The sequence below is a fragment of the Rhinatrema bivittatum genome, chromosome 16, assembly GCF_901001135.1.
Source record: "Rhinatrema bivittatum chromosome 16, aRhiBiv1.1, whole genome shotgun sequence".
Taxonomy (NCBI): Eukaryota; Metazoa; Chordata; class Amphibia; order Gymnophiona; family Rhinatrematidae; genus Rhinatrema; species Rhinatrema bivittatum.
Genome location: NC_042630.1, coordinates 36077134 through 36102437, shown reverse-complemented (window position 1 = coordinate 36102437; position 25304 = coordinate 36077134). Strand labels below are relative to the sequence as shown.

Sequence of the window (25304 nt, the reverse complement as noted above, 5' to 3'; positions counted from 1 at the left end):
GCCAACAGGTGTCCCTAGAAATAGACATCCTGATGGCGTGGGCGGAAGCAAATCTCCAGGAGATCTCAGCCGTCCACATTGCTGGGAAAGACAACATCGCGGAAGACTTCCTCAGCAGAGAAAGTCTAAACCCAGGAGAATGGAAACTGTCATCCACAGCCTTCCAAATGATAGTGAATCGGTGGGGGATCCCAAACATGGACCTTCTGGCAAGCAGATCCAACGCTCAAGTACCCAGGTACTTCAGCCGCAGACGGGACCCGCAGTCCCAGGGGATTGATGCCCTGGCCTCCGGGGACCCTTCTATACGCCTTCCCGCCATGGCCCTTGCTGGGCGCAATCATTCACAAGATACAGCGACACAGGGGACTAGTTCTCCTGGTGGCCCCGGATTGGCCAAGAAGACCCTGGTACGCAGACATGAGAAGACTGCTGGCAGGGAACCCACTACCCCTGCCGCCGCACAGAGACCTGCTCCAACAAGGCCCGATCCTTCACGAGGACCCGACTCAATTCTCGCTTACGGTCTGGCCATTGAGAGGGCTCGACCTAGGAAGAGCAGATACTCGGGGGCAGAAATAGATACTCTCCTCCGAGCACGCAAGTTCTCCACATCTCTAACGTACATAAGGATTTGGAGAGTCTTCAAGGCCTGGTGCGAAGACCACAACGTCAAGCCATGCCCCTCCAGAGTTCCCGTGATCCTGGAATTCTTAGAGAATGGGCTACAGAAGGGTCTGTCCCTCAATTCCATCAAGGTACAGATAGCAGCATTGTCATGCTATGGCTCCAGGAGCGAGGGCAACAGCCTCGCACCCGGATGTATCACGCTTCCTGAAAGGAGTCAAATACATTCGCCCACCTCTAAGGTGGACGGGACCTCTGTGGAACCTCAACCTCGTCTTGGAGTTCCTAGCGGGATCCGCCTTCAGACCCCTCCGAGGCCTATCTCTCCGTCTGTTAACCTTAAAGACAGTGTTCTTGCTGGCCGTGTGTTCGGCCCGCCGCATCTCTGAGCTACAAGCACTGTCCTGCCGTGAACCGTTCTTCAGATTCACCCCGGGGTCCATCCACCTACGCACAGTTCCCTCCTTCCTCCCCAAAGTGGTCTCACACTTCCACCTCAACCAAACCATCGCACTACCAACGATGGACGGCGTGAAGAACTCTGGAAAAGACCGTAGCCTACGTCACCTCGACATTGGCAGACTCCTAGCCAGATATTTGGAAAGGTCGGAACCGGTACGAAAGACAGACCACCTTTTCGTCCTTCACAGCGGAAAGAGGCAAGGGGAAGCGGCCTCGCGGGCAACCATTGCCCGCTGGATCAAAGAAGTCATTAAGGCGGCCTACGTAGAAGCAGGAAAACCACCACCTCTACAAGTCAAGGCCCATTCAACCAGAGCCCAGGCGGTGTCCTGGGCAGAGACTAGAATGCTGTCACCTGCGGACATCTGTAGAGCGGCAACGTGGTCCTCTATCCACACTTTCTCCAGATTCTACCGTCTGGACGTACAGGCTCAGGAGGACACGGCATTTGCAAGGACAATTCTAAGTGGACCATGGGCAGCCTCCCACCCGATTCGGGAGTAGCTTTTATACATCCCATTGGTCCTGAGTCCATCTGCTACACGCTAGGAAATAGAGAAATTACTTACCTGAATTTCGTTTTCCTTAGTGTAGACAAATGGACTCAGCATCCCACCCTGGGCTGCCCTGAGGATTGTGCCAATGAGTTACAGGTAAGCCATGTCTTTATTTACCTAGGACGTCCACCCTGCCCGGTGTCGACGCTTTCCGGTTGAGTACACTGGCAGTCTCCAGCTATAGTCAACAAATCAGTTCAAGTTAATCAAGTTTAATAGAATTTAAATGTTCTAACAAGTTAGTTAAGTTAACCATAATATGAAGTTAATCAATCAGTCAGTCACATATATCCACAACGCTTTTCAAGGAAGAATACTGAGGAGCTGCACTTCCTGCAGGGGTATGTGTACTAGGGCAGTGATGGCTAACCTATGACACGCATGTCAGAGGTGACACGCCGAGACTTTTTGCTGACACGCGCAGCGTTTCGTGGACTATCGGGAATTTTTTTTTTTTTTTAATCGGCTATGCTTACCCTTTTTGTAAGTGTGACATTCGTGCACATCATGCAGACCTGCAACATGCTAAAACAGAGAAACATGCAAAAAGCTAAGCTCCTTTGTCATCTATGCGACTCACAGACATTGGTGTTTCAATTTCACGTGTTTTGAGCTTTTTTTTGGGCTTGTTTTTTTGGAAAAAAAGGGCTTGTTCTTTCATGAAAACCTGGCAACCCTGCTGGGGACGAGTTCTACTGCGGTCTTGGAGGCAAGGGCATGACCCTGAGAGGCCGCAGGCTCAGGTCTGTACCGGGAACCGTGCAACCGCTGCATTTGTATCGGGGAGGGGGAACGGTGCTGGGACAGCTGAAATCCTCTAGCTCGGTGTTTCCCAACCGGAGTTCCACGGGAAAAGCACCATTGCTTTGATACTGAGATCCACCCCAGCATCCCACAGCAAAGAGAGCCAAGAACAGTGCTTCTTAAACGGAAAAGGTGGTGGTTGCAAGAAATGCCCTCCCAGTGGAAGTAATGTGGACAAGGACGGTAATGGATGGGATAAGCAGAGAGGATTCCTAATGAATAAATGATGACGACAAAGAAAATGGTAACTCGAGTTGATTAGAGTAACCTGCACAGAGCAACAATTACCCTAAGAATAAAATAAAAAATTATTTAAAAACCCAAAAATGATTGGGCAGACTGGATGGCTCACTTGGGTCTTAATGGCTTCTTTTGGTGCCGGTTTCTCGGCTTTATCATTAATATTTTGGTACTCTCATGATGACTTCGGAGGGGGTGGGGAGTGGCGGGCAAGAGGAATTTGGATTCCGAGATAATCAACATGAGCCATGACTGACTTTTTTTTTTAACACAGTGTGGGGGTATACATTAGGGAAAAGATACAGGACTGCTTCTTGGCCCATAAGCAAAGCACATCAAGCAGCATTCATTGAGACATGGTGTGCCAGATCCTACCATGCGAAGCTTGCTGGGTAGACAATGGGCCATTTGGTCCTGTTCTGTCATTGTTTCTGTGTTTCAGAGGACCCTAATGCCCAAGACTACTCTTCTGAAGTTTGCGGTGCCCTTTTCACCAAAGAATCAGATCAAGGGGATCGGTCTCTCTTCTTTTTCCAATGCAAAGAGGAACTTTTCTTACCCTGCCGTGATGAGCTGGAAGGCTCATATATGAGTCTGAGCTCAGAAAAACGTACATTTTTCAACAGGGGCCACTATTTGATATGAGGATCTGGTCCAAGATATCTTAGGCAAATATCGTGCAGATCTAAAACTAATATTTTAAACCTACATTTTCTACATACCTGAAAAGGATTTTTCCCTTACGTTCCTGTCTTGTTGGACGTTTTGAAATTTAAATTTTTGATCACCATTGTGTCGTGGTGGAGAGAGACTGTCTGTCTGTCAGACTCTTCGGGCAGTGGACAAAACAGACAGAAGGCATAGGACGACGCAAGCACAGGGAAGTTTCATGCATGCTCAGAAAGTGAAACTAAAACTTTGAGCTGTAAGAGGGATCTATTTGGTACAGCTGAATTGTGATGCTTGTCCATAAAACAATCTTCCTAGCTGCATTATGAGCTGTAGAGTGTAGTAATGAATGGTGAGCATGGATAGCCGTGATATATTTTATATATACATCATCTCCTCCTCTTCCCCCTTTAAGTCCTTCTAGCCTCTGCCTTACCACCCCCTAACTGAGGGCAAGGAGCATGAGTCATTCTGAGTGTTGGGAGCAGCAGCAATAGAGGTGGTTCTGGTAGCCACATGTGGCAGCCAAAGTATAAACCAGCTGTTCACATCACATAGGTTTCTCCCATCTCCTGCACTTGAATATCAGGTGCCTGCCCCCCTCCCCTCTATCCCTCGATTTAAAATTTGGAAGAGACCTGCGATGTTTCCACTGCTGCCCTAGCTCTGCTTGGAGGTTGGTGTGCCACACATTTTTTGTTGTCAGTAGGTAGGGCATTGGGCAACACTGCTCTAGGTCTCTAACTAATGCCATCTGCAAACACAGATGGCTATCCTTCTCTTTCCTCTTACATCTGATTGGTTGGCCTAAGAGTAGTGAAACCAATCAACCAGAGAGAGCCATGTCCTGAAATGACTGCTGCTGGTATACAGAGGGTGGTCAGCTGCCAGGAACAAACGTGTCAAAAAAGAAATGAGGAGGGTTGCCAAAGCTGAAGGAGAAAAATGCCACAGGCTCCTCCATCCAGCCTCTCATAGGTTCTGTACTTGCCTCTACCCCTAGCTCTTCTCCCCCCTCCACCTATAGCACTGCAGATCTTGCATAGGAAAAAAAAGAATCAGAGACAGTACAAATTTGCATTGCAGAAGGCAGAATGGAATTCATTCCCACCTCCTCACTTCCTTTTCCTGCCAGTATTCAGCCCCATTGGTGCCCACTTCCTTCAGCATTCAACCCCTCCTTTCTTTCCTCCAGCATTGTCACTTGCAACCTCTCTCCTCCCCCCCACTGTTCTTAGGAACAGGGGCTGGGGATCAAGGAGATAAGACATTGGCTCCATGATCACTCATCCTTAGAAAGGAAAAAAGAAGATAGGGACCACTGCTCTATGGACTTTGTCTCTTTTTGTTCAAAGGATCTGAGATGAAACGTGTAATCAAGTTCTGGAGAAGAGCAGTGAGGTTGTGGTGGCAAAGGCCAGAGCTCACCCTTCAATTCAAAAGTATTCTCCTGGCAGTAGTGTAAACTTCAAGGGGCACCTAGAGATTTAATAAGTAGCATAAGATAACATCGCTATTGGGTAGGGTGAGATAACTAGCAACTCTTGATTTATACCTCAAATCTTGATTTTTTTTAAGAGTTTCTCTCTTGCTGTTTGAGAGGGAAGGATTCTTCTGATGGCTGTGGCACTTACAGACCAGAACACAGGATCTGTGAGCTAGGCCATGCACCGGGCCCTGTGTCCCTGCCCCTTCCTCTTGCACTGGTTTCCAAGCCACAATAAAAAAACAACCTCTGCAGGGCCATTGCAGAGCCTCTGCCCACACACTGGGTCAGAGGTCTCCTGCACTGTGATGCTGCTGCCCTCACTAGGACTGGAGAGGGCAGCAGAATAAACATTCACCCAAGATGACAAGATATACAGCAGCAACACCAATGCTTACTATCACTCTCCATTGATTTGGTTGGTTGGGGGGGGGGTAGAAAAAGTGCAGTAGATTTTTCAGTTATGTTGAAGAGTATTAAATCATAGGCTAAAAGAATTGAATTGTAAACATAATCCAATTGGTTTTTGGCATCATGATAATAGATCATTATCTCCAGTTGGGGCATAAATCACCATCACCCCATCTTTTCCTAGGTCTGCTTGGATCTTTTTGTCCTGTAGGTCAGTGTTGAAGAGCTGCTTTCAGAAATGTGGGTTCCTGAGAGTCTCAGCCCTACAGCAGAAAAACAGGAAACTTCCAGACTAAAAAAGCTCTACACCCCATCCAGAAAACCACTGGGAATTGTGGGCTACATTAAGGAAGAGTTTCCATGGACTTTAAGAGGTCGTCTGTCTCTCATAAGGCAGAGATTTAGAAGTAAACTAGCACTGCCCTACTATACAATTTTAGGGAAAAATCTCAGAGTTCACATGTACCTCTCTTCTCAAGCTGGAAAGGAAAATTGGTTCTTACCTGCTAAGTCCAGACAAGTGGGTTTTGCATTCCTACCAGCAGATGGAGTCAGAACTAAAACCTTTTAAGGTACTGCTACTTAGAGTAGAACCTGCAGTCCCTCAGTATTGACCTGTACCCACGCCAATGTAGAGCCACCAAACTGAGATCTCCCTCAAAGGGTGAACAGATAAATATAGGTTAGAGCACCCTGAACGCGAGTCTTCCAAGGCCATAGGCTACCAAAGGTCCTGGAAACCAAACTATATACAGCCATAATTGCTGCTGAAAAAGTCACAATACGACAGTCTTTTGGAATCAAGGGGCTTGGTCTATGGCCTGATCCGTGATACTATAGGAAGGAAAATGAGTAGGTAAGAACCAATTTTCCTTTCCTATTTGTACCCCAGCTCAGTCCAGACAAGTAGGATGTACCCAAGCTCCCCTATACTGAACAGGATCCTGAAAGACCTGCTCTTAGAACACTCACCAAAGGTAATCTGCTCTGGCACTTGTACATCTAGGCGATAATGCTTAGTGAAAGTGTGCAAAGACGACCAAGTGACCATTCCACAAATCTATGGCGAAACCAATCGACACTCTGCCCTGAAGGCTGCCTGTGCTGTAGTCGAATGCGCCCGCAACTCCAATGAGACAGACTAACCTTTGCAAAGATGGTTAAAGGAGGCTGGTTTTTTTTTACTTAACGTGATATAGAGGTTTTAGAGGCCTTGGTTCCTTTCTTTGCACCACCGAACAAGACAAAAAGATGAGCCGATTGCTGCAAGGCATTCGTAACCTTAAGATATCGCAACAGAGTCCGCTGAATGTCCAAGGCAGTAAAGAGCTTTTGCTAGCCGTCCTTCCCCTTCCAACCGTGGGAACGCCGAAGTTCCACCATCTGGTTAAGGTGGAGAGACAAAACAACTTTTGGTAAGAAGGAGGGCACAGTCCGTAGAGAAACCCTATCTGAAATTTGTAGAAATGGCTCCCTGCCGGACAAAGCCTGTAACTCAGAGATCTGCCTGGCAGAGTAAATCGCTACCAGGAATACTGTCTTTAAGATAAGGTCCTTTAAACGATACCTTCTGCAACAGTTCAAACAGCACCACAAAGGCCCCACAACATTCAAATTCCACAAAGGACATATCCTCTGAACCAGAGGACACAAATGCTCGACTCCCTTGAGAAAACGCACGATAGCCGGGCGAGTTGCCAATGGCCTTCCATGAAGTTTCCCTCAAACATAAGGCCGCCACCTGTACACGCGCATGGAATTAAAGGAGAGTCCCTTCGACAAATGCTGCTGAAACATCCACCTGCAGCACATCTAAGTGCCTGTCCACACACCAGACCTCAAACACTATCCACACTCTGACATAAGCCGGGGATGTGGAGGGTTTCCAAGCCTGCACAAAAGTAGTGATCACAGCCTCCGAATATCCTCGGGATCATAAACGCCTCCTCTCAAAAGCCAAGCTGCGAGACAAGTGATCCACCCGATCCAAGATAGTTCCTTGTCTGAGAAGACCCGGCAGGAGAGCCAATCTGGAGGGGTCCTGTCCACAGTGAGATGAATCAGATCCACAAACCAAAGGACAAAAAGGCCACTCCGGCACCACTAAAACCACCTCGCCCGGATGCCATTCGATGCAGCACCACACTCAGCCTATGAATGGCCACGGAGAGAGCGCATACAGCAGAATCCCTATTGGCCACGGAAGAACCAGAGCTTCGATTCCTTCGGCACCCGCCTCTCTTCTGCAATGTAAAAAATCTCTTCACCTTGGTATTGCAACGCGAAGCCATCAAATCCAGCTGAGGATCCTCTATCTGGACCGCATGATGTCAAAGGCCCATTCCCCCAGGGCCAAATGTCTGCCGAGAAAATCCACTTGCACATTGTCCACGCCTGCCATATGAGATGCCACAATCCACCGCAGGTATTGTTCCACCCAGACAAATAGTTCGTGGGCCTCCAGGGCCAATCCTCGACTCTTTGTTCCGCCCTGACAATTGACATACACCACAGTTGTTGCATTGTCTGAAACTCCTCTCCATTCAGTTCCAGACCTGCGTAAGTAAAAATTTTCAGCGCCTTGGGCACCACTGTTTCCAGCCAGTTGATAGACCAGGAGCTCTCTGATGACCGCTGCCCTTGACAGTCCACCCTCCCCCTCACCAACCTCTGAGGCTAACATCCATGGTCACCACTACCCAGTCCAGGACCTCCAGATCTGCTCCCCCCTGCAAATTGGGTCGTGACAACCACCACGAGAGACTGGAACTGGAGGCCCCTAGCAGCGGTAAAAACAGATGAAACTCCTCCAACAATCTATCTCAATGGGACAGAGCCACTCTCTGGAGTGGCCACAACTGAGCAAAAGCCCACGGTACCAAATCCAGAGTAGTTGGCGTGGACCCCAGCACCTGCAGGTAATCCCATGCCGTGGGAACCAGCATGCGCAACAGGCAGGCCACCTGAGACTGCAACTTCAAAATCCTCTTAACAGTGAGAAACACCTTGCCCCAACCGGGTATCGAATCTCATCCTCAGATACTCCAAAGACTGACTCAGAACAAGATGACTCTTTGCCAGGTTCACAATCCAGCCCAGAGAATGTAACATCTCCAGAACCCTCTAGACCAATTGGCCACACTCCTCCTCAGACTTTGCCCGAATAAGCCAGTCGTCCAGATAAGGGTGAACCAGAACACCTTCCTTTCACAATGCAGCTGCTACCAACACCATAACCTTTGTAAAGGTTTGTGGAACCGTAGCCAGTCCAAAAGGGAGGGCCCAAAACTGAAAATGCTGACCTAGCACCATAACTCAAAGAAATCTTTGGATGTTCCACATGGATAGGAATGTGCAGATAGGTACATTAAATCCAGGGATGCCAGAAACTCTCCCTGATGCATGGCCGCTATCACCATATGCAAAGTGTTACATGGAATATGTAACACTGCATTGATTTTCTGCAGGTCTAGAATGGGCCGAAACGTCCCCTCCTTCTTGGGAACAACACAGTAAACTACCTTCCTTGATCCTGTTCCGCTATTGGTACCGGCACGATTGCTCCTCATCTCTGTAGCCGAAGAATGGTCTCTTGAACCGTTTCTCACCTGCCCAGGGATGAGCAATGAGACTCCATGTAGGTGTCCCTGACTGGGCAAGAACATTCTAAAGCGTAGCTATCTCTTATTACTTCCAGAATCCACTGATCTGAGGTAATCTTGCTCCACTCTCCGTAAAACTGAGTCAGCCGTCCTTTGATCGCCTCTTCAAGAGTGCAGACCAGCCTGACTTCATTGTGAGGTCTTGCCTCCTGCGGTCCCCTGACCAGCTCCCTCTCTGGCCGGTCTTCAGGACCCACAAAAGGATTGCTGCCTCCTGGAACCTGGTTTCTGCGAGGATGAAGAACCCTTGTTGGGATGAAAACAACTCACATCCCGAAAACACTAATGCGCTGGAAAAGACTTCCTACTGAGGGGTTAAAGGGGCACTTAGAGAAGATAAGGCCATCACGGAAAGATTAAATGATTTCTTTGCTTCGGTGTTTACTGAAGAGGATGTTGGGGAGGTACCCGTAATGGAGAAGGTTTTCATGGGTAAAGATTCAGATGGACTGAATCAAATCACGGTGAACCTAGATGTGGTAGGCCTGATTGACAAACTGAAGAGTAGTAAATCACCCAGACCGGATGGTATACACCCCAGAGTTCTGAAGGAACTAAAAAATAATTTCAGACCTATTAGTAAAAATGTGTAACTTATCATTAAAATCATCCATTGTACCTGAAGACTGGAGGATAGCAAATGTAACCCCAATATTTAAAAAGGGCTCCAGGGGTGATTCGGGAAACTACAGACCGGTTAGCCTGACTTCAGTGCCAGGAAAAATAGTGGAAAGTGTTCTAAACATCAAAATCATAGAACATATAGAAAGACATGGTTTAATGGAACAAAGTCAGCATGGCTTTACCCAGGGCAAGTCTTGCCACACAAATCTGCTTCACTTTTTTGAAGGAGTTAATAAACATGTGGATAAAGGTGAACCGGTAGATATAGTATACTTGGATTTTCAGAAGGCATTTGACAAAGTTCCTCATGAGAGGCTTCTAGGAAAAGTAAAAAGTCATGGGATAGGTGGCGATGTCCTTTCATGGATTGCAATCTGGCTAAAACACAGGAAACAGAGTAGGATTAAATGGACAATTTTCTCAGTGGAAGGGAGTGGGCAGTGGAGTGCCTCAAGGATCTGTATTGGGACCCTTACTTTTCAATATATTATAAATGATCTGGAAAGAAATACGACGAGTGAGATAATCAAATGTGCAGATGACACAAAATTGTTCAGAGTAGTTAAATCACAAGCAGATTGTGATAAATTGCAGGAAGACCTTGTGAGACTGGAAAATTGGACATCCAAATGGCAGATGAAATTTAATGTGGATAAGTGCAAGGTGATGCATATAGGGAAAAATAACCCATGCTATAATTACACAATGTTGGGTTCCATATTAGGTGCTACAACCCAAGAAAGAGATCTAGGTGTCATAGTGGATAACACATTGAAATAGTTGGTGCAGTGTGCTGCGGCAGTCAAAAAAGCAAACAATGTTGGGAATTATTAGAAAAGGAATGGTGAATAAAACGGAAAATGTCATAATGCCTCTGTATCGCTCCATGGTGAGACCGCACCTTGAATACTGTGTACAATTCTGGTCGCCGCATCTCAAAAAAGATATAATTGCGATGGAGAAGGTACAGAGAAGGGCTACCAAAATGATAAGGGGAATGGAACAACTCCCCTATGAGGAAAGACTAAAGAGGTTAGGACTTTTCAGCTTGGAGAAGAGACGACTGAGGGGGGGATATGATAGAGGTGTTTAAAATCATGAGAGGTCTAGAATGGGTAGATGTGAATCGGTTATTTACTCTTTCGGATAGTAGAAAGACTAGGGGGCACTCCATGAAGTTAGCATGGGGCACATTTAAAACTAATCGGAGAAAGTTCTTTTTTACTCAACGCACAATTAAACTCTGGAATTTGTTGCCAGAGAATGTGGTTAGTGCAGTTAGTATAGCTGTGTTTAAAAAAGGATTGGATAAGTTCTTGGAGGAGAAGTCCATTACCTGCTATTAAGTTCACTTAGAGAATAGCCACTGCCATTAGCAATGGTTACATGGAATAGACTTAGTTTTTGGGTACTTGCCAGGTTCTTATGGCCTGGATTGGCCACTGTTGGAAACAGGATGCTGGGCTTGATGGACCCTTGGTCTGACCCAGTATGGCATTTTCTTATGTTTCTTATGTTCTTATGATCCTACTGATCTTATCGTCAGGCAGTTTATTTCCTTTTGACTCTCCCAACTGCTTCATTAACTGCTCCAGATCCTCACCAAAAAGCAGTTTTCCTTTAAAAGGAAGATTACAGAGTTGAGACTTGGACCACATACTCACTGACCAATTGCATAATCACAGAAGGTGCAAGCCGCCATTGTAGACACCATACTCCTGGCCTAGGTCCTTAAATCATATAAGGCATCTGCCACATATGTAATCCCAGCCTCTAACTGGGCCATTTGAGAGTCATCCTTGGTACTTCCCACTCTGAGTCTTCTGCACCCAAAGCAAGCAGGCCCTCTCTATCAGGCTACTACAGATGGCTGCATGTAAGCTTAAGGCCAAGACCTCCAACACCCTCTTCAACTGGATTTCCAGCTTTTGATCCTGGACATCCTTAAGCATTGCTGATCCCATGACCGGGATGGTGGTATTTTGGTGACCACTGCCATTGAGGCCTTTGGCAACACCAGAAGCTGCAAGATATCCTCTGATAAGGGATATAATCTTGCCATTGCCCTCTTTAAGCCTCACCTCTGGGGCATTCCACTCTCGGTCCACCAATTTCTTCACCTTCTTGGGCAAGGGGAATGCTGTAGGATGACACCAAAGACCATCCAGCACTGGATCCACGCCATTATTCAAATCTTCCTTCAACACCTTCACGACTTGAGGGATAAAAGGCTTCAACTCTTCTTTTCGGAAAAAAAACAGACCACCCGAGGGTAATCTCTTCCATGATCAGAGAGTCTCCTCTGCCTCAGACAAATCTTCCTGGGTTCATGGTCAGGCGTCTTATCCCCCTGGTTAGTAACAGGGTTCGGATCTGCAATGTCCTCATCCTGATCGTACAGCCAGCCATCTGACTTCCATGGTCCTATCTGGATGATTGAGTCCCCATCGCCGGAGAAGGTTCCCCGAAAGCCTGACCAGGGACCTCTTTGCTTTCTTAGGATTGGACTGCCCTTTCTGGTGAAGGGAGCATTTATTTCCTTCACATTTACTGGCTAAAAAAGCTTTGTGCATAAGTAAAACAAACTCTGTGGAGAACTCCTCTCCTTCACTGTTCTCAGTGCCAAGCAAATTCAGAGCCTCTTCAGCCCTGTCCTGAATATCCGGAGACAGAGGGGGAGGGAAGTCCTGAGCCTCTCGAGCAGGGCCCTGCATCGTGCTCTGGACAGCCCCGAGACTGGGTAGCTCTCCGATCCACTGACCATCCCCCCCCACCCCAGGTATAATCTGCACAGCATTCGACAGTCAAGCCGCGATTGAGCACTGCCATAGGCCCTGCAGGCTTTCACACGCTCCGACATCGGCGCCATTAGAGGGGGGGGGGGGGGGGAAATCACGTGGCCAGGTCCACCTCCTGCCATAGTAACAATTGTAAAACGTGGCGGATCAAAATCTGGCAATAGATCTCATCAAAATGCAGCACAGCTTCCCTCCTCTATTACAGCAGCCTGTTTCTACACACCAGCCACACCCCAAAATTTTTTTTTTCTTTTTAAAGATAGAGCCCAAGAAAAACAAAATAGTTTCCCCGACAGCATCTATAGACTGGGTCCTTGGGGAAGGAGCCTTCAGAGAAAGGAGGGAATCAGGCCGATGCAATAAAGGCGCGTAGAAAGCGGGCGCTGAACAGTCAGCACCCACTCTCAACGCACGCATGGTGCCCCCAAAGGGCAATATTTAAATTAGGGAGGCACTAGGGTTGCTTGCACGACATTAGCGCCTCCTTCCTAGCGCGACCCACCGCGGCTGCCAGTAATGAAAACGGCCCCCGCGTTTATCGGCAGCCGTTTTCATTTCTGGCAGACGGCCGTTATGAAAACAGACGCCGGTAAACTCTGCGTCGGTTTTCATAACCTGCCTATCTGCCAATCTTGTTATCCGGTGCGCTTCAGTGTCACTTTTGTTTTGAGGTTGGAGAAGGGGACTCTGCTTTTCATCACCACTATAGAGGAATCGTATTTCTTTTAACCTCTTCAAACAGCGTACACTTTAGTGAAGACTTCAGCAGTGGCTCTTTAAGGAAAGGCGGAAGCAAATACTCTCTACTCGGCAACAGTTGGAAACTTGTGAAAGGGTCATTTAGGTGCAGACAGGCAGGTTATGAAAACAGACACTGAGTTTACCGCGTTGGTCTTCATAACTTGGCAGTCTGCCGAGTTATTTTTTTACTTTAAAAATAGAAGTACAGAAAAGCAGTTTTTTTTCAGCTTTTCTGTACTTCTTTTCAATGCGCTCAGTTATTAACGCCTGCTCCAGTGATGTGAGTGCTCTCTCATTCACTCGTGCGTTAAGTAGGCGCTAATCCCCTTATTGCATTAGCGCCTATTTTACCCGCATCTAACTGCTCGTTAAGAGTGCACTCTGCATATTGCATTGGCCCCCCTGAAAGGTGTGGGCTAAAGCAGCACAGAGATCACCAAACCCCCCATCCCCCGCTTGATCTGAGGATTGGCCCAGGAAGGAACCTAACACCTCAGGGAGCTCCTTAATTTATTTTTTTTGTATTTACTTCTAGACATGCAGGTTTGCACCTCTACCATATGCTGGAGACAAGGAAATACTGAGGGACTGCAGGTGACACTCTCAAATATATAGCAGTGCCTGAAAAGGTTTTAATTCTCTGCCTCCATCTGTTGGTAGCCATGCAAAACCCACTTGTCTGGACAGATCTGGGGTACGAAAAGGAAGTTCTGTTTGGTTTTTTTTTTTTGGGGGGGGGGGGGTTTGCTTCATTTAAACAGTGCTTGTGGAAAGCACTTAAAAGGCAGTAGCACTGGTTTAGCAGGCACTTGTCCTCAGAAAGCACTTCTTTGAGCAGCAGGTACAGTGCAAGCCTTTGTACTTTGGATTGGTTTTCTTCCTGGGACAGAAACAGCCTGTGGGGGAGGGTGGCAGAACAGGGCCTAAGACTCTGCCAACCTTTATTATTATGCAACTGCCATCACTGCAGGACTGAAAAGTGGTGCAACTAGGGCTGGGTAAATCTCGACCAATCAATGGAGTTGGAGAGTTCCCCCAGACCCTTACCGGGCTAATTTTGGAAGTTAGCCAGCTTAAGCCTCCACCGTTGCAAATTTCACTGGGCAGAAAAGGCTGGGTCATTTGATTTAAAAAGGTCAGCAGTGATTTTCAGCACTCATCTGCTAAATTTATCCAGACAACTGGCCTACATCCAGACAAAATTTTGCTTGGCTAGATGTCCAGAAAATTTCGTTTGCAGACCTGGCTGGTTAGGCCCAGCTGGAAATTTGGCTAAAGATTATGCCAGGATCTTGGACCCTTGGAAACTTAATGAAAATGGAGCTCAATTACCAATGATATTGAACTAATCCCACATCTTTCAAAGGAAAACTATTTACAAATTACCAAATCATGTCAGCTGGTGGAGCATTTTATTATCATGAAAACAAAAAGTACAAGGTCCTTGTGGAGCTGTTAAAAGATCAACAGGGAACACAAATTTATCATGCTGATCACACACTTCTCTTCAGCACAGGGAGTAAAGATACAGATGACGACTTGCTTTTCACACAGGGAGCAAAAAGTCCACAACCAGATAGTCACCTAGGGGTAAAAGCTGCACTCAGGGAGAGATCTCACTCACCCCTTGGTGAGTGAGAAAATACAGCCAGCGAGGGTCATAATCGATGGCACTAGACTCTTACAAGCAGCTTCCTGCGGCTGTACCATTGGCTTTAGTGGATGCAGCTTTGGTCTTGACCGTTTCTCTAGCAGTCTCAATCCCTAGCTGCAGGCCAGGGCAATATGCTTCATGTCTGTTAGATGTGAAAGGGCCTGCATAAGAGGGACTTCACTGTTAAAAAAAAACAGATGGAATGCATGCGGCTAGGCTGTCGTTCCTGGGCATGACCCCGATTCTGACACAATGCGGCTGAACTGTCTGCATCCAGAGGCCCACTGGCAGCTCAAAATTGGCTGCATTGTACCTTGGCTGGTTACTGCATAGCTCCCTGTGCCTCTTACCAGATAGGTTACCAGCTCTCCCCCTCCGAGCGTGGAAGGAAAGAGTAAAGCAAGCAGTGTTAAGAGAGTGACCTCAACACATCTTGCAGTGCAGCTAAATCAAGAAAGGTGGCAGGGATGTTTTACAGAATACAGGAAATGAGGATCCCCAGCAACCTGCTGCTAGTCGAGACTTATTACATATTCATGGATATAGTACGCTAGGGCGTTGTTCAGACCCTTAGTTGTAAAGTGGAAGAGGGGGTGGTGGGGAGGAGTTTCAGCAGGAGGTTATGTGGCTGGACACTACAGGCAAGAGGTCAAAGAACTTCCTCCAGCCTGGGCTGATATTAACGAAACTGAAGTGGGCTGATCCTCAGGCCAATGACATCTTTTCCAATCTCTGTCACCTAAGAAAACAGGGAGGGCAAAAATATCACACATTAGAAAACTAACAGATTACTGGGCAGACAGGGTGAGGCAACTGGCCTTTTTATCTGCCCCCATCTACCATGGCACTAGGTAAAGCTCGGTCAGCATGCAAACAGTTTTTTTTACAGGGCAACTTGGCACTCCTTCCAAATTGGATTTCTAGAGACAGAACATCTGGAGCTGTTTATTCCAGGATATCCTTGAGCTGTACAGAAAAGACAATGGTTGCGCCCCCCTCCTCCCCCACAAGAGCTGATTTTAAACAAAAGATAGAAAATGAATACAAAACACACATTCACTTTTGTTGCCTTCATTTGCCCTTACAGTTGACTGGGGACTCCTGGTGAAGAGTGCATACACCACAAACTCCTGAACAGAATGGAGAAATTACTTACCTGATAATTTTGTTTTTCCTTTGTGTAGACAGATGGACTCAGGACCAATGGGTTTATGCTCCCCTGCCAGCAGATGGAGACTGAGTCAGATTTCAAAGCTGAAGTCACTCTAGATACACTCCTGCAGTGACCCTTCAGTATTCTCTTCAAAAGCCACTGCGGACATACTATTGAAAAATATGATTAAAAATGGATAACAGTAATTGTACTCAGCCAAAGACTGAACCCCAGTAAGATTATAAATGCCCTGATCTAGAGACCGGATAGCGGCTTACCCTTGGCATTGTTCTTGGGCAGCCATGGGTGGGATGCTGAGTCCATCTGTCTACACTAAGGAAAACGAAATTATCAGGTAAGTAATTTCTCCATTTCCTAGCGTGTAGCCAGATGGACTCAGGACCAATGAGATGTACAAAAGCTACTCCCAATTGGGGCGGGAGGCTGCCCGCGGTCAGGTTATCACTGCCTCTGCAAAGGCTGCGTCCTCTCGGGCCTGAACATCCAGGTGATAGAACCTGCAGAAGGTGTGCAAGGAGGACCACGTTGCCACTTGGCAGATGTTGATGGGAGACAGCAGTCGAACTTCCGCCCATGAGATGCCTGAGCCCTAGTGGAATGAGCTTTAACCTGAAAGGGTAATGGCTTTCCTGCCTCCATAGGCTCCCGTGACCACCTCCTTAATCCAGCGAGCTAAGGTAGCCCACGAAGCTGGTTCACCCTGCTTCCTTCCACCGTGAAGGACAAACAGATGGTCTGTCTTTCAGACCAGTTCTAAAACTTCCAGATACCGCAACAAAAGCCTAACATTCAAATGATGGAGGAGGCAGTATTCTTCAGTATCCTTTTGCTCATCTAGGGATAATAACGGAATGGACTGATTCAAATTAAAGTCCAAGACTACATTTGGCAAGAAGGGTGGAATGGTACGAAGCTGTAACGTTCCTGGAGTCATCCGGAGGAACGGTTCCAGACACGACAATACCTGTAAGTTCAGAGATGCAACGTGCCAAGCATAAAGTCACCAGGAACACTGTTTTCAAGGTTAATAAATGCAAGGATAGACTGCGCAGTGGCCGAAAGCAGGGCCCTGCCAAACTCCAATACTAGATTAAGATTCCACAAGGGAACTGGCCCCACAGGGGTGGCCAGAGGTGCTTCACCCCTTTCAGAAAACAGGCCACGAACGGATGAACTGACAAGGAGGTTCTGTTAACCTTGCCCCTGAAACAGGAGAGCCATTAATTGCATCTTCAAGGAGATAAGGGGCAAACCTTTATTCAAGCTGTCCTGAAAAAAATCCCAAAACAAGTGGGATTTTGACCGCCCGAGGGGGGACACCGCGTTCCTCGCACCAGGCCTCAAATACTCTCCAGACCCGCACATTCACTAGGGACGTAGAGAACTTCTGAGCGCAGAGTAAGGTGGCAATTACTGCCGCAGAATATCCTTGTTTCATAAGGCGAGTCCTCTCAAGGGCCAGACCATAAGAATAAAATCAAATTCTCATGAAGGACCAGTCCTGCTGTGGCAGGTCCCTGTGCGGTGGGGGGCACACAATAGGAGTCTCCACATGTCTGCATACCCAGGATGCCTGGGCAAATCTGGAGCTACTAGTAGGACTATAATCCCCTGTGGAGCTGATTCTGTGAATGATCCTGCCCAGTAGGAGCCACTGGGGAAAAGCTTTTAGCAACTCTTCTTCCGACCAGGTATCAACGAGAATGTTGATCCGCAGGGACCACGGATCTTTTCTATGATTGAAGAATCGGGGAACCTTCGCATTGTAAGATGCAGCCAGCAGGTCGATGGTCGGGAGGGCCCCAGTAATCTATCAGTTGAAAGGCTTCGGCTGACAACACCCACTCTCCTGGATCCAGATTCTCCCTGCTTAGAAAGTTTGCTCTGATGTTGACTTTTCCTGCGATATGCGAGACTGAGATGTAGATGTATTTCCACCCATTCCATAAGGTGGGCTATCTCCTGAGACACCTGCTGGCTCTTGGTTCCTCCCTGGCAGTTGATGTAAGTTACTGTCATTGTGTTGTCAGATTTAATGGGGACTGCTTGACCCTGGAGACTGTTGCTGAATTGCAAACATGCCCAGCCTCACTGCCAGGGCTTCCAGGTGGTTTATGTTCCAGAGGGCCTCTTCCTTGGTCCACCACCCTTGGGACATCAATTCCTGACAGTGCCCCAGAGGCTCGCATCTGTTGTGAAGACCAGCCAGTCTGGAGGGGACAGGGGTACACACCTGTACCGATGAGCTTCCTGCAGCCACCACTGGAGCCGAGAGCATACTTCCATCGATAAGTGGAGGCAAATCGAATAGTCGAGACAGTAGGTTCCAACGTGAGAGCAGGGAGTGTTGTAGTAGTCACATGTGTGCCCTCGCCCACGGCACTACTTCCAGGGTTGCTGCCAAACTCCCTATCTCCTCGTTCCGAGGGTGGGTCGGCAAAACTTCATTGGGGGGGGTTTGGGATGAACATGAACCCAAGCCTGACCCTCTCTTGAGCTGCTGACTCTAAAAGGACAGAGACCTCCCAAAGGACTGAGACCTCTGAAATGTCAAGTTTCTCTAGGGGCGAAAGCATTGGGAGCCCCTGAATTGACCCCCTCATGGGTAAGGGATGCTGTAACTGCTTTCTCTTATCTTCTGGTAGCCGGGGTACTGGAGATTCACCGCACTTACTGGCCAGCTTTCCCAATTCGCTTCCAAAGTGGAGTGATCCTTTAAAGGACATCTTTGTGAGATTTGCCTTGGAGATTGGCTCTGTTGACCAATTCCGCAGCCATAGCTCTCTTCTGGCCGCCACCACTGAGGCCATTCCTCTGGCCGAGGTACGATCCTGCATCAGCTAAAAAGGCGGCTCTCTGGAATTCACCCCTGGGCCATCCACCTCCCGAGAGAGGAGCAGACAAACGAGTTACTAGGGCACAATAAGAAGCAATCTGTAAGGTCATTGTTATTGCATTAAAGGCCAGTTTAAGGATGGACTCCATCCGCCTATTGTGTGCATCCTTTAAAGCCATTCCTCCCTCCACTAGGATAGTTGTTGGCTTAGAGACCTGCGCATTCACCTTAGGGAAAAACAAATGTTCTCTCACTACCAGATCCGGTGGGTATAGAGCTTCTAACGCTCGTCCACCTTTAAAACTTGCTTCTGGGGCATCCCATTCCAAGTCAAACAACATTTGGATGGCTTCCAGTACTGGAAAGTAGCAAGAGGCTTTCCGTAGGGAAATCAGAATGGGATTCTGCTGTGGTTCCGTCATAGAATCCAGCCCAGGAACTCCCGGCATCTTCAGGGTCTGGGACACCAGGGCCGGCAATTCGTCTCTATGGAAAAACCGCAACATGGTTCGAAACGTTTCTAAACCGGGGGGGGGGGGGGGGGGGGGATTTCCCCATCTTCCAAGTAATATGGATCCTCTTCTTCGTCCGTGCTATCTGGGGCCCTGCCAGGTATACACTTGGTGAGTCGAGGGATGCCTCAAATTCTGCTGATAGGAGAGGGAGGGCTTACCGGCTGAGGTTCCGTCCAGACAGGGGCAAGTGAGGTAGCAAACTGCGCCTGTACAAAGGCTCGAAGGCCTTGAAAGAATTCTATCCAAGAGAAGGTGGCCAGGTCCATGCCTAGCTCAGGAGGTATTGGGGTATGTGCTGCTTAATTTCCCTCTCCCATGGATGACCCATTTCCGGGGTTACTCAGATCCAGGGTACTACTGGTTAAGACTGTGGCTGACCCATCCTCTGAACGGGAGGAGCTGGGCTTAGCAAAGTTCAGGGAGGCCAACTCTCCCTAGGCTTCCTCACAGTGCAGACTGTGCAGCCCTAATATGACAAGCAGTGCAGAGAGGAAGGCGCTTATGTTCTTTGCTGCTGGAGCCATTGGTGACGGTAATTGCGAATTCAGACGGCTTGTGCCTCACCTCCATCTGCTGGAGGGGAGGCAAAACCCAGGAGTCTGGACTGATCCGGGTACGTACAGGGAATTTCGTTTTCCTTAGTATAGCAGATTGGCTCAGCATCCCACCCAAGGCTTCGCCCATGGAGTGGATATCAATTCCAAGAGATTATGGGCAATCGGTCATCGAGTCCCTAGATCAGGGCATCTATATTCTTACTGGAGTTCAGTGTTTATGATTGGTTGAGTACAGTTGCAGTTATCTGTTTTTAATCATATTTTTACAATAGTATGTGCACAGGGGCTTTTGAAGAGAATACTGAAGGGCTTAAGTCACTGCAGGAGTGTATCTAGGGTTGTGTCAGCTTTGAAACCTGACTCCGTTTCCAACTGCTGGCAGGGGAGCACATAACCCATTGGTCCTGAGTCCATCTGTCTACACTAAGGAAAAACAAAATTATCAGGTAAGTAATTTCTCCAATGTCATATCTCACCAATTTGCACCCACATTCACTTAAAGAAGGAACAGGTGTGATTCAAGCCAGCAGGTAAGAGGGGGGTGGGGGTGGCAAGGAGGCGGCAGCCCTTACCGTTGTGACCCTGCAGATCTGACCCTTGAACTCGGGGCTGTAGCAGGCTCCGCTCAGGGGGCACTTCTCCACAGGCTTCCCTCGGTAGATGGGGCGGTACGAGGCGGCACAGATATCAAAGGGGTTGTGCATGTCGTAGTTCAGCTGGCAGGCGTCTATCGGGCTCTTTTCGCAGGCAGCCAAGATCTTGCGGGTCTGGTAGAAACACAGAAGGAATGGATGCGGAGTCAGTAGGTCCCATCTGTCCCACTCCTGACAGTGTCTCCGAAAGTCACAGCTGAGGATGGCGTCTTGGGTATCCATCATCCTTTCTACCTATACTCCCCCATCATACATCCCAATGCCTCGTCCTCTCCCCCCCCCGCACACCCATACCTGCTGGGCCACATCTGGCTTGGGTCCAAGCTCCAGGAGGCGCCGGGCAAAGGTGGCGGCGGTCTTGAAGTTCTTCAGTTTGAAGAAGAGGTTGACGGCGGTGCGGAGCACCAGGATCATGTGCACAGGCTGCAGGTTGGAGTGAGTGAAGTACGCCGCCATCTGAGGAGAGGGAACAGAGTCAAAACTAAATGAAACAGCAGCACAGCAAGGCAGAGCGCGTTCACACACACACACACACACTCATTCTCCAGCAGAGCAAAACCAATCAAATGTGTTCTCTCTCCTACCTCACAGATGCGTTTCTGTTGCTCCAGCGTGTCTTTGGGAAGCTTCTTGCGTTCGACCTCCATGGTCAGTCCGACAATGTATTCCCTGCATATCACAATCAGCTGCTGGGCCTGAGGAGGAAGGAGAGCAGAGCAGAGAAATAAAGAGCACAAAACCGTAAGAGATGGTGCACGTGAGCACACAAGCGGAGATAGTGCAAGAGAAGGAAAGGCAAGCATGAGATTGCACCTAGAAGATTAAAGGAACTCAAAATTGTACCTTAAAGAGAGAGAGACAACTTGTGAAACTGCCCCCCCAAGGCACGGTAACAAAAAGCAAGCGAGACTGCATTCGAGAGTGAGAACTAGAGGAGCCCTGCTGTATCTAAAACATTTTTTTTTCTAAGAAACATTGAATTGCATGAGAAGGCTTCATAAGCAGCAGCCTTGCCTCACCTCCGCTATCTCCTGCTTGTTATCCACCACCAGCAGCGGCACGCTCAGCAGGATCAGCCGGAACTTCTCCACCGCCTCCTCGAATTTGCCCGAGGTGGTCAGCTGGTAGCAGAGCTGCAGGCGCTGAATCAGGTCGCTCAGTTTCAGGCCCACGGCTGGCACCGCATTCTTCAGCCCTGCATCCTTCCTGTTGGTGACAAGGGAAGGGGGAAGGATGTGAGGGCCATTCTGCTAGCACACGAATGCACACAGAGCCCGCCATGTTGTTTCCTAGTGATGTCATCCATGGCTTGCCTCCCCACCGAAATAGCAGTGCCACAACTCTATATCCCTGCTCCCGCTGCTTCCTATCAATCCATGAAACCCAAGCGAACGTGCATAGTAGACAAGGGTAATTAAATCAGCACATCTTAACCTCGGCAAGGAATTAAGATCTAACCTGTTTCACCGCTATGATATTTACAGTGACTTCACGACAACACAGCACATGGAGAGCATGAAAAATCTCAAGAAATATGGGGGGGGGGGGGGGGGGGAGCCACTGTGAATCTGTATAACTTTCATGGAGAACAGTCTGGCCGAAGAAACACGATGTCAAAATGAGATCCAACCAGGGAATAACAACATCGGGACGTGTTGCTGGCAAAGCCCGGGGAAGCAGGGCTGTTGCGCTTGTCAAACTGCTGCTGGACAGACACAGTCGCGGGTAACCAGGGCCCCCGAACGCAGAGAGGCATGGGGGGGGGAGGGGACTTCTGTGCCGTTCCTTACCAGTTTCGATTGGGGTACCCATACATGGCGGGGAGAGCAGGCAGCGCTTGGTAAGTGGTGTGCCCTCGGGCAAAGGTCTGCATGAAAAGCTGCTTGTAGGGACCGAAGGTCGTCACTCCCACCTGGTCATGGAGGAGCTGGAGAAAGACAGCAGATAGGAAAATCCAGAGGCCTGACAACGGCATGTGAACAGCGACAGAATCTGATCTACTCAAAGTGCCTTTCTGCATCACAGTGACTGCGACAAAAAGCTCCTTAAGGCTCTGCCTGAGTTTCCTTCCTGCCCGGATTACAATTCATTTAATAGAAGAGGACAGCATAGTGCATCCTAGACCCACAAGGTGAACAAAAGCCCCACACTGCTGCAGACGTTACAAAGCTCCAGCAGGTGTGGGAGTCGGCAGGAAGCAGTCCCGTCTCTATGCCAAGAGAAAAGCCTGCCTCCACTGGGGAGGCCCTTTCTGCAGAATTAAGCCAAAGCGTTTAGGTAAACCCGAGAAACTGGGCAAAGACGTTACTGCCAAGTCTTCCTTTTTGAACCCTTCCCCTCCCACCCCCCCAGGGCAGCAAGAGTCAGAATTTACCCTCCCATCGTCCAGACTGGATTAGTCCATGTTCGCTGAGATGACACAAAGAAAAGAAAATAGCTCACACACTGCATGAACCAATCATGGGGCAGTCCTTGACCCTGTTATAATTATAGCTGTTCCCAGGTACAGAGGAATCGGCAGGAAGTAAAATTACTTACCTGCTAATTTCGTTTTCATTATAGACAGATGGACGCACACCGTGCGCCCGGCTTTACTTGTAATCTGCGCCTAAGTAAGTAGTGCGCGTATGTATGCGCACGTTATGTGCACAGCCTGTGCGCGGCGTTATGCACACAACAGATATGCACTGAGCGAACCAAAGCTCTAAGGTGGGCAATACAGGCACAAAAACTCGCGCAAGATGGCACCGCTGTGGCCTACCACGCGGTGTGCCGACCAAGCCTAAATCGGGGCCTAGCCCACTGGGGGGCCACTCAACCTGCTTGGAAGCCCATTTCCCCTCACCCCAATGGGATCGAGAACCAAGTTTGTATGGCACTCTGAGCAAGGATGCCGGAGGAAGTCTTAGCAAAACCCCTCCTTCGGGAGGAAATCCTCTTCAGCGCTTACCGGCTGAGTAGAGACTGTCTCCGGCTGAGGGGGGGAGAGGGCTTTGGCCGTCACAGCCGCGCTCGGCCTCCTGCATCCACTGCCTTTCAGCTGCTTCAGCAGCAAAGTCCACACTGGGAACCGGCTACCGGACCAAGGCACACCTCTGAGGGATCTCGGAAATCACCTCAGGAATTCTCAACGGGGGGAGGGAGCTTTAGGTATCACCACAGGAGAGCGGGGGCTCAATCTTTTTTTCCCCAATTTAAAAGTAGAATTTCTTCTTCCAAAAGGTACAGCGATCCCCATAGGGAAAGCACGTCTACATCTGCTGGAGATGGAGAAATACTGAAAGGCTAAGGTCACTGCAGGGGTGTTATATCTAGGGTGACGTCAGCTTTAAAACCTGACTGTCTCCATCTGCTGGCAGGGGAGCATATAACCCATCGGTCCTGAGTCCTTCTGGCTACACACTAGGAAATAGTATTTCCACTTGGAAGGGGTGGACTTCTAAAACCATGTGCAGTTTTTTCTAAAGCTGAATTCTATTATTTTCCAACTCGCATCAAGGAATTTCACAAGTGCCACTTACCCTCATGGCAGTCTCGAAGGAGCCAGCAAGAATGTGATCAACAGGGAGCTGAGAGTTATTGCACCAGACCTATGGAGACAAGAATACATCAAGTCCTGCATCAGCAACACCCCCAGAATAAACCGATTATCCTGCTAAGCATAAACTGCTCTGCATCACTGGGAAATGGTCTGGATATGTCAGCAAAGAGAGGGACTGAAAATCTCTGCTAATTTGAAACCGCTGGAAATTTGTCCTCTTTGAAAACTCTGATCAGCAAGACACAGCTACACACTTTGTTAAACAGCACAATTCATTACAGCCGTGAGGCCTAGCAGAGTCTATCAGCCACCTATTGTCCTCACGACACTCAGAAAGCTTTTGGGCTAAAGCCTAGAGGCCTTCAAACCATTTTTTTTAAATCAGCGAAATCCCCACCAGACACAAACTCAAGTCTCCAGCACTGGAGTAGGCCGTGTTCCTACCAAGTTTCTGAGATGTACAAGGAGACAGACTTTCCATCCTTCACGTGGAATGAGAAAAAATGCTTCAGCGAAGAAACGAGGGCCTGGGCTCAACGAGTGTTCATGGGGAGCAGCGATGGCCAGGCCACCTGATTAATTACCTGGGCAGGGCCGATTCCTTTAGTGGGCGGCACGAAGAATCCTTCCTCTGCGCCAGCAGCAGGGCCAGCGGAGACATCCTGCCAGAACAAAGATGCAGCGTTGGAGAACTGGCACATGGAAGGGAGCCAGGAAGGCGAGGAAGCTGGACTTGTATCCTGAGTCAAAGACCCCCTTTTTCACTCATGTCTGACACTTCTCTCCTGCCTCCCTTTCCACATGCTATTAAAATTAAATGTCCTGTTGACACAGGGTAGGAACTACTCTCTCTAATGGGCCAAATACTGAACACATGACCTGCGTGTTTACTTCCTGGTATCTTCTGTCTTTTTTTCCATATGCTCGCTTCTAGCAGTACATTTTTAAAACGACTTGCTGCCACCCCCACCCTAACTTGCTCTGGAGTCCCCTACCAGCTCTGGTGGAAGATCCAGATCCTCTTCCACATCCCAGCCGCCTCCTTCCTCCTGTCCTTTCCCAAGGGCGTCATCACCAAACCCTTCTGATGCATCCACAAATCCATCTGCAAATACCAGAGGAAAGCCCAGGAGATGAGAGAGAGAGAGAGAGAAACAAACACCGCTTCGACTGTAACTGAAGAAAGCAGTATATTAAAAACGTTTAATTAGATAAACCACTTGCCCCCACAGTCACACTATCCCTCATCAGTCCATCCTCGAGCACAGGAGAAAGCACGCCTTCCTTACCGTT

The 25304-nt window shown here is 48.5% G+C and overlaps 1 protein-coding gene across 1 annotated transcript in view; it reads right to left on the bottom strand.

Moving 5' to 3' along the window:
* Positions 1-14471: 14471 nt before the first annotated feature.
* Positions 14472-25304, bottom strand: part of COPA (coatomer protein complex subunit alpha) — a 58361-nt gene continuing 47528 nt past the window's right edge. The window contains exons 25-33 of the mRNA XM_029581673.1: positions 25007-25116; positions 24596-24673; positions 23992-24060; positions 22261-22397; positions 21490-21676; positions 21055-21165; positions 20765-20926; positions 20390-20584; positions 14472-15474 (exon numbers count right to left, since the gene is read on the bottom strand). Of these exons, the coding sequence (XP_029437533.1) occupies positions 15415-15474; positions 20390-20584; positions 20765-20926; positions 21055-21165; positions 21490-21676; positions 22261-22397; positions 23992-24060; positions 24596-24673; positions 25007-25116 (1109 nt within the window). The 3' untranslated portion in view covers positions 14472-15414. The remainder of the gene's footprint in view (positions 15475-20389; positions 20585-20764; positions 20927-21054; positions 21166-21489; positions 21677-22260; positions 22398-23991; positions 24061-24595; positions 24674-25006; positions 25117-25304) is intronic.